Raw genomic sequence first — 13,308 nt, 5'->3', positions numbered from 1 at the left:
CATGGTTACAGACTGACGAAAGGAAAAGAGTGCTATTAGGATGGAATCACACCTGGAACGTTAAACTACCCGTTAATAACATACATAAATATTATAGCATGTTGTGTAAAAGTGGGAATTCTTTTTTATAGCTATACTCTATTTTTTCAGAATTATATCCTTTTGGTGTCAAAAATGGTGATGTAGAAATTAAGAAGGGAGATAACTATGCCGAGAACTTTACACTCAGCGAACCGCTACCATTGTTTTTTTATAACGTAACTCAAATTTATGTAAGTCAAATTAAAGTATAAGTTTATCGCAAGTTAACTAATATGATTTGTAATCAAAATTTTCGAATGCTCATGGCTTCATGAAAAATATCATTGAGTTTTTTTTATCATGTGATCAGTCTAAACCCTTTTTATATATAAGAAACCTATTTTACCCTGTGTTCACATCTTTCCAAATGAATCTGTTAAGTGTTACCATTTGGGAGCATTTGTCAAGCCATTCAATTAAAAAAAGAGAAACTTGAAATCGATAAAAAACGTTTGAGACTTAGAACGGTTTTCAAATTGCAAAATTTCAAGATGCAAGTAAATAGCATTTAAAACCAAACACTTTGTATTCGAAATAAAACAAAATTTTAGAACCATGTCCTTTCCTCAGAATCGTGCCTTTTACACCGTAATTACAATGAAATCAAATAATAGAACAACTTACAAAACATGTTATAATTAAAATAAAACAAATGAAAAGTTTTAAAGGCAACTTGAGTGTTTAAGAAATCAAAATCAACGTGATACAAAAAACCATTTTATACAATGCGCCCAACCACTCTAGTTGGTGTTACTTGATGGTAAATATATCTCTTTTTAATTTTCATGTTAAAGTTCTATCAGGTAAATGGCAAAAATATGAACGTGTTTTTTTTTTAATTTTCGTTCAACAATATAATCATCGAATGTGGGTTTCAAACATTTGGCTGCATAAAAAATGACTTTGCTTCCATTAATTTCTTTCACAGCACAGAAGAAGTATTCGTTGTTTCAGATAGTAAAGTAAACCAACTTGATGAAACATTCCACATAGATGTACAAGTACAAGCGACTCTTTCTTCTTTTGTGCTTAATTTTTACGTTTAATTTAAACATAAAAGCTCAATCAAAGCAAACGACAACGAATTTAAAACTTTTCATAATCGTTCGAAGCATGTTGTAATTGTTTATCTGGCGTTTACAGGTTAGTACGAACGGCTTAATATCTGTTCAAAATGGTATAACATTCAACATCAGTCTTCCATATCATGAAACAGTGATTGCACCGTATCATATGAATTTCGATACACTACAAGGAGGTTCAATATTCTATCGAGAAACTAAAGAAAGAAGCATTCTGTCACTGATAAACAAGGACATTAAAAGAACTGGCTTGGAATTTGAATGTACACGAGTCATAATTGTAACTTACATTGACGTTGCCCATCATGACATACCAACACAGAAACATACATTTCAAGTTGCCATCGTTACTAATGAAAATGACACATTCAGTATTTTCAATTATATTAGACTTGATCGAACTTACGCTGTGACTGGTTTCTCTGGACAGCGTTGCTACTGGATGACGTTTAATCGCTACACAGAATGGACACCCACTCTTAGTTATTACTTAGAGGATAGATCGAACATTGGAGTTAAAGGAAAATTTATATTCTCTATGAGCTCTTACATGTGTAACGATGAAGGCAATATAAATGGTAAGTATTGTGTACAATGTTACCTGCAAGGCATATGATTAGGAAAAATAGGGCAGCATGCAGTTTCAATATAAGAATCAAAATAGTAAGAAAAGCAATAAAAAAGGTAAAAAGAATACATTTTATCCCGTAGATCGATGGTTATCAGATGCACCATACGATATAAACGTTGCAACAATGACCTACACTGATGTTGGTATAAAATGGAGACACTTGGATAATATGTCAGATGCTTACTTGATGGAACATCCAAAAGACTTTGTCATTATCATAAACGCTGCAGAAAAGTGGCATTCTTCAAAATATGTATATAGATCGAAGTTCAGCATCCTTGGTCCTCTGGAACAAAACATTACATATCAAGTTAACATATACACAAAAAGACGTGGTCTTTATTTTATGCCAGGGAAACCATCAATTATATATGTTTCGAGTGTTCCTTTAGGTAACTTTATTTATTCTTTGGCCTGTGAGCCGCTGATAATTGTCAATAAATGTATAGATATACGTAATAATACTCACAAATTTAGGGAGAAAAAAGAAATGGGACAGTAAATCAAAATATTTTGTTTCTAAACATCGTCTTTTATAAACGAACATTTCTGTCAACACTGGAATTTTGATTTTAAAGCTTCCAAAACAATGTCAAAACGGTCCCCAAAAATATATTGTTTAGTGAAATCAAACACATATCTACAAACATAGATCCCTCTCTTTTTATTTAGGAAAAAATAAGAGTTTTTAAATCAGTCATCAATCAGTCATTAAACGTAGTTGCATGATTGAATGTAAAATAATATTGTACTTTTAGAACCTGTCCATAATTTAACTATAAAACAGACCTCGTCGGAAAAAGCAATTGCGTATTGGAAAGTACCAGAGCATCTACTGCTAGATACGGTCATTGGTCAACTGATGATTGTCCATAAATACACACGAAATATGGAAATGGAAGAGGAAGTTAATGTCACAAATGCATGCCAAGAGCAATTCGAATTTTCTGGATTTGTGGGCTCTACGCACATTATAGAAGTGGTACCTATTATTGACGACCGGTTCGGACCAGTCGCCAATTCTTCGCACATATTCACTAGTGGTAGGTATTTTTCCTTTTCAGGTATAGCGTAGTGTAGTGGTAGTACTTTTGGTTTCGGTCGTTGCATTCCAGTTTCAATTCCCTTTTTCTGCGTCCTTTAAACATAGTATTCAGTCAGTGCATTTGGTGGCGTTTACTAACCATAAATAGGCTTGTGTGGTAGACAATAAAGTTGCTAAAATGCTATACGTATCTCTGGTTATAATTTAACATAGTCACAGCCAGAGGACAGAAAAAGCCAACCGCTAGAGTAGAATCTCCATGGACGTTAAGACTTCCTGTACTCTCTTGCTTAATTACTATTAAATTCTCTTTCTTTTGTTTTCTTTTCAGCTGAAAACATCACCTTTCTTATAATTGTGTTTTCTAGAACTTCTGCCCAATGACGATAACGATATCACAACTGAGCTGATCATCATTATCGCAATTGCAACTACACTAATTGGAATAATAAGCTTTGCATTTGTTTGGTATAAAAGAAGCCACAGACGGAAGTTTGATGCCTACTTAATGCCAGCAAGTAATAAAGTGGTAAAGTTTGTATATTTCTTGTTACCTGAATGATTTAATTGGTTACGGCTTATCTCAACATAGCTCTGTACGGAGTTAACTGGTTTGGGAAGCCGTGATTAAAAGGTATCAAAAAACCTAGACAAGTAAAAGACAGCTTTCCATAACACACCAGGGAAATATAAACATCACAGACCTAAGATCAAATTTCCGTTTCAGTTGTGATTAAAAACAATTCGAATTAGTTTTGGGAAATTTCAAAAGTTTAGAATGGAACGATATTATATTCCGAAAGTATCAAGATAGATTTTTTTTTTCTTTGGTGGCTCGGGAATAACTTTTAAAATTGACTTTGACACTTCTGATAAGAACAAAAATGTCGGAAACTCATAAGATACTTTATTGTTTAAATGAAATGCGGTCGGGGTATAAGCAGATACTGACTGTGTTTGACGCTGCACTCTACAATACAAAGCCGTCGTTTAAGAACGCACGTGGTGGAAGATAGGTCTGTACCTTTAACCACTATTTGCATAAGAAACTCAAAAAACGGCCAGTATTCATTTGACACTATATCCTACTAAACTCATTACACTTTTTAAGAAATACTACAACTTCACCTGTGATCTGTGTGAATGAAAAACATTTTTTGTACTAAATCGGTCAAAAAATTTCTGTCAAAAGCAGAGACTTTTTCTTCAAACTTAGTTTAAGTAATAATTTTGTGCGAGATAAGTTTATTCCTCCAAACTATTATTGGAATCCTCACTTAAATTCTGTAGTTTTAAGTGTGATTTTATGTTATTCTAAGAAAAGTTATTCAAAAAATGTAAAAACAAGAGGCTTTGAAACTGGGCAAACATGAAAAATCTTCTGTGAGTGAGGAATATATTGTCCAACGAATTAATTTGGAGTGGCAAATATTTTGTCGGAGAGTTTAGGGAATAAAGCAGTAATAAATTACGTAAAAACATTTGATTTTACTTTATATTCATTAAAGATCGACACTTCGAAAACAATCCTTGAGCAATGTCACAATCTCAACTACGATTTAAAATTCGAATTTCCAAGAAATAAATTACACTTAGTTCGAACTATTGGTGAGGGTGCATTTGGTCAGATGTGGATGGCGACTGCTGAGGGGATGAATGTTTTTAAACCAAGAGAGACAAAAAAGTCGAGAAGTATATTAAGACATTTCAAAGGAAGTGTTCTCAAGAAGTCAGTGGTGGCTATAAAATGCTTAAAAGGTTAGTTATCTCCACGCGTATATATGTCGGACTTTGCCCTTGAAAATTGAGGCGCATTCACAATTAGTACGCGCGAAAATTAGTACAAGATAGAGTTGTAATGATTATTTTTGCGTTTTACTGTAAATACACAATATTTACCTTATACACAAAAATACACAATATTTACCTTAAGACAAATATCGAGAATTCTTTTCATGTTTTTTAATTTTCTTACAAATATTTCGTTCGAATGCACGTGCGATAAAGAATGTTTAAGATAACCTTGTGTAGCAAAAACATTTGCTGACGGGGAAAATTTCGGAAATGAACAAAAATATCTTTTTTCCAAATATTTGTGATTATTCTTAAACGTCTATAACAACGTTAGCAAACAATATTTTTCCATGATATAATTGTCCTTTTTCAAGTAATCTTAAACGGCTGTTACTGTCTTTATACATTTCACAAAAGTAATGTTCACGTTAAGGACGAGTCTACTATAGCACTAGAATATTTACATGATGTAGTAAAGCATAGATATTAAAATCGGGAGGAAATACTTATGCATCCAGACTCTGTAATGACGTCAGCGTAACTGCTCTATTATATTAAGATTAGTATAAATCGCAACTGATGCTACATTAACTTTTATATCTACAAAAAAATGTGACATTCAAAAGAAATTTATAGAAAAACATTGATAGAACTTGACGAGTTTTAAAATAAGATAGAAAATTTTCTCTTTTCCAATAGGTAATGCAGCCGAAGACGACTACAAGGATCTGGCTAATGAAATAAAATTGCTTATCCATCTTGGTGAACATCCAAATATTGTTAATCTTCTCGGTGCTTGCACAAGAGGAGAAAGCCTGCTTGCAATTTTGGAATATTGCGGAAAGGGGTGCCTATTGGAATATCTTCGATTGAACAGAGATCAATTCGAACCCACCTGGGTAAGACATGATGATGAAGATTTAAATCTGTATGATTTGACATGGATTGCTGTTCAAATTGCTCATGGGATGGATTTTCTTGAACAGAAAAAGGTAAAGCACTCTTTAAAATTTCTTATGTTACAGTGAACTTAAATGCTAACAGACACTTTGGACAAACTAATAAGAAATAATTTAGGGTCTTACGAATTCTGGCGGAGAAAACGAACTCTCCCTTCCATCTAACATTATGTTGTTTTATCCATTTTATTTAGTGCGTTCACCGCGACTTAGCCGCAAGAAATGTTCTTTTAACCGAGCGCATGGAAGTGAAAATATCAGATTTTGGACTAGCTAGGGATACTGATAATAAAAGTTTTTACTTGAAAGAAAGTGATGGTTTGCTTCCAGTCAAGTGGATGGCACCAGAAGCAATTGTTGATCGAATGTATACTTCAAAGAGTGACAGGTATTGGTGGTGTGTTTTTTAATTTATTTGTGACAGACAGAACTATTAAGTTATTATTTAGTTACAGCATACTTTCTTTTGCCATATCCCAATCTTTTCACTTAATGCAACAATTACTTCTATTCACCATGCACACAAAATAGAGTTACCCCTTACATTTTACTATTACATTTTATTTTACATTATAAATATAAAAAAAGTCAGGTTCAAACCCAAAGACTGCCGGTATGATGTACTAGAAAATATTGATAAAGACAAAGACCTTTCATTGCAGTTTTGGGGCAAAGCATTAGATGAATGTATGTGGCTTACTTTTATGTGATTTATCTATATATTAATACGCCTTGTGTGTGTGTGCGCACGGTGAGGCCACGTCACACAAATCACAGGTCACTTTCTTACGACGTGGCGTTACGCTAAAATTTACCAAGTTAAAGAAAACGCAAATCAGGGGGTTACTATATAAATATTTAATTCTCTTTTCTTATTATTTTTTTAAAATAAAACTCTTTTTCCTTACTCATTAAAACTAATTTTTATTTTAATTTCAAATGGTTTTATTTGTTTTTTTTGTTGTAAAAGCCCCGCTGGTCGTTTAAGATAGAATAATTAAATTTTACCCCCGGTTTACCATATGCGCGCCTTATCTCACGGAAACAAAGTTTATTAACTGAAAAATGAAAACCGAAGCGAAAAAAGTTGTCTCTTTTTCAAAGTAATCCTGAAAAAAGTTATTTCAAACAAGGTTTACTCATCACGAGGTTAGATTAAAGCTTATTTGTTTCTTCTATCTTTTTTGTGTTCTGGGACCGAAGTTGCTTTCTTTTAAAAAAACTATCGAATTCGAATGATAATTCGAATCTAAGAAGTAAAGAACAAAACTGTTGTCATTGTAGAGCGACTGTTGATGTCGAGCGAGCATAAAAAAAGTTTATGTTGTTGCCAGAAATATTTGTTATAAAGAAGAAAAACGTACGATAATATAACGTCAAAAAGAGAACTGATTGGAAATGTATCAGACAATTGTAGCTAGCTATACATTTTCAATTTGTTTTCTTTGGGATGAAGTGAAGTTTAATAATCGAAGTAAAAAACTGATTGGTCTTTTATCCAGAGACGCTAGCTAACTAAGAAAGCCAAAGAAAGGCAGGTGTGTTGTTTAGTTTATCTGGTAAAGAGATAAGTTTAGGTGTGTAACGTTTTTTTTTAACCGTTTTAACTTTCAGAGCTCAGCTTTTCCTTTAAATTTTTAGTTCCTTGTTGCGTCTTGAGCTTAAATGCGTTTTCTTTTGACACAATTTTTATAAGCGACGTTTTTAAGCCGTTTACACGCTTCCAGCTAAACTTTCCCTTTAATATGAAGTTAAATATGTTTTGTCTTTAGCCTGAACATATTTAACATTTTTTGTAAGAATATACTCTAAACAATGGGTCAGAATATCCTAAGAATATGTCTAAGCTTGGTTGTTTCTTTTAATATAAAAATTTGTATGACTGAACCTTTTTCTCTCCAAAACAATGGGCAAGTACACCAGGGAAAGCTAAGAACATGAAGGCCGAAACGAAAAAAAAAAAACACTATTCTTATAAAATACACCGTGTATATAATAGAGAAGAGTTTATATAAAATGTAGAAAGTATTTTTTCGTTGTTACTGTTTTTAACGCTACGAAGTGGTTGATGTCGTTATAATAAACCTTAATGTAAACAAAGTTAAATCAATGTTTACATCTGTTACGTTACCGTTTAAAATAATATTCGATTCTTCAATTCGAAAACACTGCATTGTTATCATGCACTGCACGTTTGCGCATTGGGAAGGTTGCTATATGTAATAGACTAAATAGCTAATTTGGTATGATGCATTAGAATCTGTACGTTGTGGAAACTTTGCAATAACCTTATTTGTGTGACTTATCGATTTTTTCTAATGTCTGGTATACCATTTTCCCTTTTATATTTCGGGCATGGCAAAGCAAGTATATAGTTTTAACAGATTTGTTAGCCACCTTCGATTTTGTTAAACTTTTTGCATTTTTATGTTGCTGGACATGCTTATATTTTTAAGCGTTCTGTTTCAGCGGGTACAAATATAACGCAGATTGTGAGCAACTTCAATCCCAGGGTTTTTTTCTCCTTTATTGTTATTTTTTTATTGCTGCACATATTTATTTTTTTGGACGTTTTGTTTTAGTGGTTATAAACTAGAATAATACAAATTGTGACTTTTAAAAATTCATATTACTGTGTTGTATGTTTTTGTTTGGTATCCCTTACATCGGTTTAATGAGAGATTCAGTGGATTCCCCCACGGGTATTCAGCTAGTATGAGAATTATTTTGTTAAGAACGAGGTATATGTTTCAGTATGACTTCAGAATGAGATCTCGCCTTGCTAGCAAACTACTTTTCTGTTAATAACAAAAACTATATTTACCCTTCTACCGAGATCTTTGGTGCCTATGATCAAAATTTCGGTTAGCAGGTAATTGATTTGATAGTTTGATTGGTAGGCAGTATTTAGCATAATTTTCACAGATTAACGATGGACCCTTACCACAATACACAATAGACGGTTATGACATGGTACTTTCTTACTTGAGGATAAGTCATGACATAAGCACAAAAAGTAGAAATGATATCATCCTGAAATGCACTTCGCTAGCTGAGAAAATATAAACAGCCTCACTAAAATTGTAATAAAGTTTTTCTTTCTTTTATTTAATTTTCTTTTTAAGGAAAAACATATTTTCGTCAGGAGAAATTTTAAAACTTTTTAAAATGTGTTAAAAGGTTTCTTTGTTATTTGACTTTTTTGGGAAAGGGATTATCAGTAACATTTGGATTTAACTTTTAATTTACTTCCGGTCATATTTCTGAGACATTTGTGACTATTATTTTAACATCTTCATTCTATTACAAATCGTACAGATACATTTACGTGATTAGCCGAGAACCTGGCATCAAACAGTCCGCTTAAGCCACAAGTCCTGCGTGACCCATTGTTAAATGCTCAGTGGACTGCCTAATAAGAGCCGTAAACTGTACCGCGCATCCAGGTGGAGTGCTTAGTTACAGACCTGCAGTATGTTATAAAGTAAGTTAACCAAACAGAACTTTATAATGTTTCAGGTGTGATATATTTAGTAAAGAACGTTACTGCATCTTGAGCTGAAACAAATACACCGTCTATAACCCGTCGTTACCCTCTCATAGAAAAAAACAACCGGTCAGTATTGTTACAAAGGGATTCATCTGTATGTGCGTTGTTAACTAAATTATAGCTTTGATTTGGAAATACATGAAGTTTTATTTCGTGGAATAAGTTTCCGTAAGTAAGTTCCGTAAGTATTCGTGAACCTGGGTTGAGCACTTGGTACAGATAAACCATGTGGCACATGGATATAGGAGTAATACGCTTTTCCAAAAAACTTTTTTTGGAAGGTCAGTTTAAATAAAACCACAGTACCCCATCATAGTAAAAAAACCGGTCAATATTATTTTATCTTATCCATGAAAATTGAAAAACTAATTGTCAAACCAGGGTGAGCGCTCAGTTCATGTAAACCGTGTTGGGCATCCGTATAGGCATAATACCCTTTTCAAAGAACCCTGTTAAAGATCTGTAAAGGCGTAACAGTTTTATGGCCGCTTTACTTTAAATAAAATCATAGGAATCGGTGCGTTGTTTACACCGCGCACGGTTTCGCCCGTCCTTTAAATTTACCCGTGGCAACAAAGTGGATAAAAATATATCGTATTTGATATTCGTGTTTCCGTAAAAATAAACAAAATGACTTACCTTCTTTTATTTCTACATCTTACCGCTATATTTATTCTACTGAATTTTTCCAGCCGTTGTTTGGCATCTTGGGATTATGGCTTTAATCATTTTGTCTCTTTTCGCCACTAAAACACAAATAAAAGACTCGTCAATGTAGTTAAAAGTTAATCACATTACAATACTTCTCTTTTTTCATTGTAGTTGGTCATTTGGAATTGTAATGTGGGAAATTTATTCACTTGGTTCTGTACCGTACCCTTCTTTAAAAAACTCAAGTGTAGTGACATACCTCAAGACCGGTCAGCGCATGGAAAAACCGAAACATTGTCCTGCAGCAGTGCGCGAGTTGATGTTTCAGTGTTGGTCCATCTTGCCAGATATGAGAATGTCATTCGCTGAGTTGAGAGATAAACTGGATCAGATTCTTTTGCAAAATGTATGTTCTATATCGAATATTAAGGCTTTTTTTAAAATAGTTCAGTTACTTTGTCAATATTAACGACTTTATGAAACAAAGCCAGGGACATCAACGAATGACAAAGTAGAATTATGTTTTCGATGTGCATATAGAAATACTTCTGTCATCTAAAAATACTACTGATAAAAGCTTGCAGAAAAATTGAGTATAAGTTATTTTATCTCTAAATTTTGTGTTGGCAACGGCTTTTTGACAGTTTCTTCGACATTTTCACATTCTTTTGCACTTTGAACAATAGACATATTCTTTTTAATTTGATTTCATGCGCTCGCTTTCGTTTAAAGTTCGTAGTCAATATGGCGAGGTTTTCATATGACGGGCTTTCATGAAAAGTTAGTGACAGTACAATGACGTAGCAATTACTTCCTGTTCCTGTTTCATAAAGAGCCTATTATTCATCAATTCTCAATATAAATTTAGATGCCAAAAAGGCTCTCTCTTTTCGGTTCTTTGGGAGCGATATAGATAAATATATCTATGTTTGGAAAACTCAGTTTAATTATGAAAAAAAAAAAATAATTCATTTTTTAGATCATAAAACTTTACTTCACAGAAATAGAATCAATCTTGTTATCCCTTATTCAGTTTTTGTTAATTTTTAATATAATTGATAAGTCTAGAGGTTGCGAATTTTCAGACAAAAAAGGTCTTATCCGCCAAGATTTTCCAAAACACCTTACTTCATAGTTTAATGGAATCGCATAATACACCACTTACCTGTTAAATGTTGTCAGTCAAGAAAATATAGTTTGCTTTAATTTTAATAACAACAAGTGCTACCGAGCCTGAGACATCGAGCACCAATATCCCGTCAGGCCAGTAACTTTATTATTTTCACTAAATAACTTTCCACAAAAGCTTTCATAGCCAGACTGTGCACTGTATAAAATATGTAACATTTTTATCATGAAACAAAAGTTAAGTGTAAAGTTTTTGCTTCTTCTGAAGTAATTTTTTTTTGCTGCAATGCAATTAGGCTATAATACGGTAATAAAAGCGCCAAAACTATTATTTAGTTAAATTTTTAATATTTGTGTACATGACGCCTTCAAGCATATAATTACTGACAATCTTTTCGTGATTATCTCTAAGGAAACAAGCACATTGGGTGGCGTGTCTATGGCAAGAATATTGGACTTTGCACCAAAACATGCTGAAACGAAAGATGAAGTGGAGAATGAACCAATGGTGGAATATGGGGAAACACAGTAAGTACAAACGCGCTTTGCTTTCTTCAGAAAGCATAACCACTGGTTTTTGGTTTAAGGGGCAAGATTGTAAACTCATAAACTTTTATATATTAAAAAACTAAGGACACTCCATCGTTGATGAAACCTACTGCGCTTCCTGATTTGTTAAAATGCACTCTAAATTTTAGGACCACGCTATGAAATTGCATCGAAAAATATTCAGTTAAATTCCACATGAACAACAATGTTTAGTCTAAAATGACCCTTTCATGTTTGATACTATATTTTTCGTTTCTTGGCGAGTGTGTATGTGACTATGAACCTATCCGGTGCGCCAATCGTAAATGTAATTAAACCTGGTCTTAAAAGAACTGGCGTTGTGTGTTGTGTTTAAAAAAATTGAGACATTTTTTGTTACCTTGTTATTTAGAGATGACACGACATCTGACATATCGTCTACAAAAGATTCAACTAGCGACGTTATTGAAGCTGGCTCTTCTGAAGATTATCTCTTCTTAACCGTTGACACAGACTAAATATGGTGACATTGTGACAGTTAAATTTCTAGACTTTCATGTTTTTGAATAAATTAGTCTTTGTACATATTAGCTAACATATGGAGTGAAAATATAAAATATCAAAGCAGGCGTACAGAAGGATTGACGTTGGAAGAAAAAGATAAATTCTTATTACTACGGGTTAAATTGTCTTGTTAGGCCTTTCTATTCCAGCTTAGAAAAAGGGCAATGTTTCCAACGGGTGTAAATTGTTTTATGTTAATAACAGGACTGCCATCAGATCGAACAATAAGGTTTTAGTCTATTTGTTTGTTCGTTTTCTACTAATATTCACTTACCTAATGATTTGGTAGACGCTTTGAATATTACCGTAACTTTTGCAGCACCTTTGGCTGTTATAGATGTGGGTTTTAGCAGAACACACTTCTTATGCTACATTTCAATCTTAAAAATATATTTCCCCTTGAAGAAATATTCCTTAAAATGGAAACTATTTGTGTTACGAGAATGCGCAGTTACAATTTTTTTACTAGAATGTTGAAGCAAATGCTTCAAAATCAAAAATTAATAACTAATAAATGACAGGACGAAAACTTTTTAGGAATATCTTTTTTAGTTTTGTTTTGTGCTGGAGTATAAGTTGATAACGGAAACTCTTTAACCGGCATATTTTACTCGGACAATGTCTTCAGAAACTTTTGTCCCAAATAAATAAAAAATAAATTTGTAATAAATAAACAGGGGTGATATATAATTATAGTTTTTATGTAATTGATTGATTTTAGAATAAATGATACATTATAGTTAAAAAATCTCGTGTCTCTGGTCGACAAACTAAAGCAAAAACCCAGAATATGCAGGACACTTTCATATTCGCTGTGTACGGAAGAGCACTAACACTTTTATGAGCAAAACAATGTCACAAAATAATACCTAGAAACAATCTTTAAAATACTAGTCAATAGCCCGTGTAATGAATTTCGGGTTATTCACTCGTCGCTACATGCAGATAACATTTTTGACTCACAGGCGGAAGGTTGACTTCATAATATACACCAGTTTGGTAACATGGTGTTAAAAGCCAAGGAAACGGTTACTTAAACGGCTGGACAATTTAGCACAGGTATATGTACAATTTATGCCACTTGTTTTAGCATAAACTTGTTTCGCCCTGTCATTAGCAGGAGTATTGTGTACTTTGAACCGCTAACCTATTGATTCGGAGTCAGTGGTATTCTAAGCCGTTGCACGAACTATTATTGATCGTACTGTCACCAAAGTGTTAAATACATGTAGGGATAGGTATATGTGCAGCGCTATGTACTTACCGCGAACAATATATTGACATTTTAGAGCACT

At 33.1% G+C, this 13,308-nt stretch overlaps 1 protein-coding gene across 1 annotated transcript; it reads left to right on the top strand.

Annotated features, from left to right (window-relative positions):
• The first annotated feature begins 150 nt into the window (after window positions 1–150).
• LOC130629863 (vascular endothelial growth factor receptor kdr-like) lies at window positions 151–12,212 on the top strand. The gene is made up of 11 exons (XM_057443237.1): window positions 151–272; window positions 1,225–1,741; window positions 1,875–2,186; window positions 2,553–2,837; window positions 3,208–3,368; window positions 4,348–4,597; window positions 5,333–5,625; window positions 5,787–5,980; window positions 9,965–10,199; window positions 11,334–11,449; window positions 11,862–12,212. Exons 2-11 carry the CDS (start codon window positions 1,315–1,317, stop codon window positions 11,965–11,967), a joined length of 2,379 nt encoding a protein of 792 aa, XP_057299220.1. The 5' UTR covers window positions 151–272; window positions 1,225–1,314; the 3' UTR covers window positions 11,968–12,212.
• Window positions 12,213–13,308: the final 1,096 nt, after the last annotated feature.

Source organism: Hydractinia symbiolongicarpus, chromosome 2 (genome assembly GCF_029227915.1).
Source record: "Hydractinia symbiolongicarpus strain clone_291-10 chromosome 2, HSymV2.1, whole genome shotgun sequence".
NCBI lineage: Eukaryota > Metazoa > Cnidaria > Hydrozoa > Anthoathecata > Hydractiniidae > Hydractinia > Hydractinia symbiolongicarpus.
This window is presented reverse-complemented; position numbering and strand designations above follow the sequence as displayed.

Bases quoted from the DNA above. Each gene is read 5' to 3' on its own strand.
- LOC130629863 (XM_057443237.1), top strand. From the start codon at position 1,315: ATGAATTTCGATACACTACAAGGAGGTTCAATATTCTATCGAGAAACT. The intron at 1,742-1,874 runs GTAAGTATTGTG...TTTATCCCGTAG, and splicing joins CGATGAAGGCAATATAAATG to ATCGATGGTTATCAGATGCA. The intron at 5,626-5,786 runs GTAAAGCACTCT...CATTTTATTTAG, and splicing joins ATTTTCTTGAACAGAAAAAG to TGCGTTCACCGCGACTTAGC.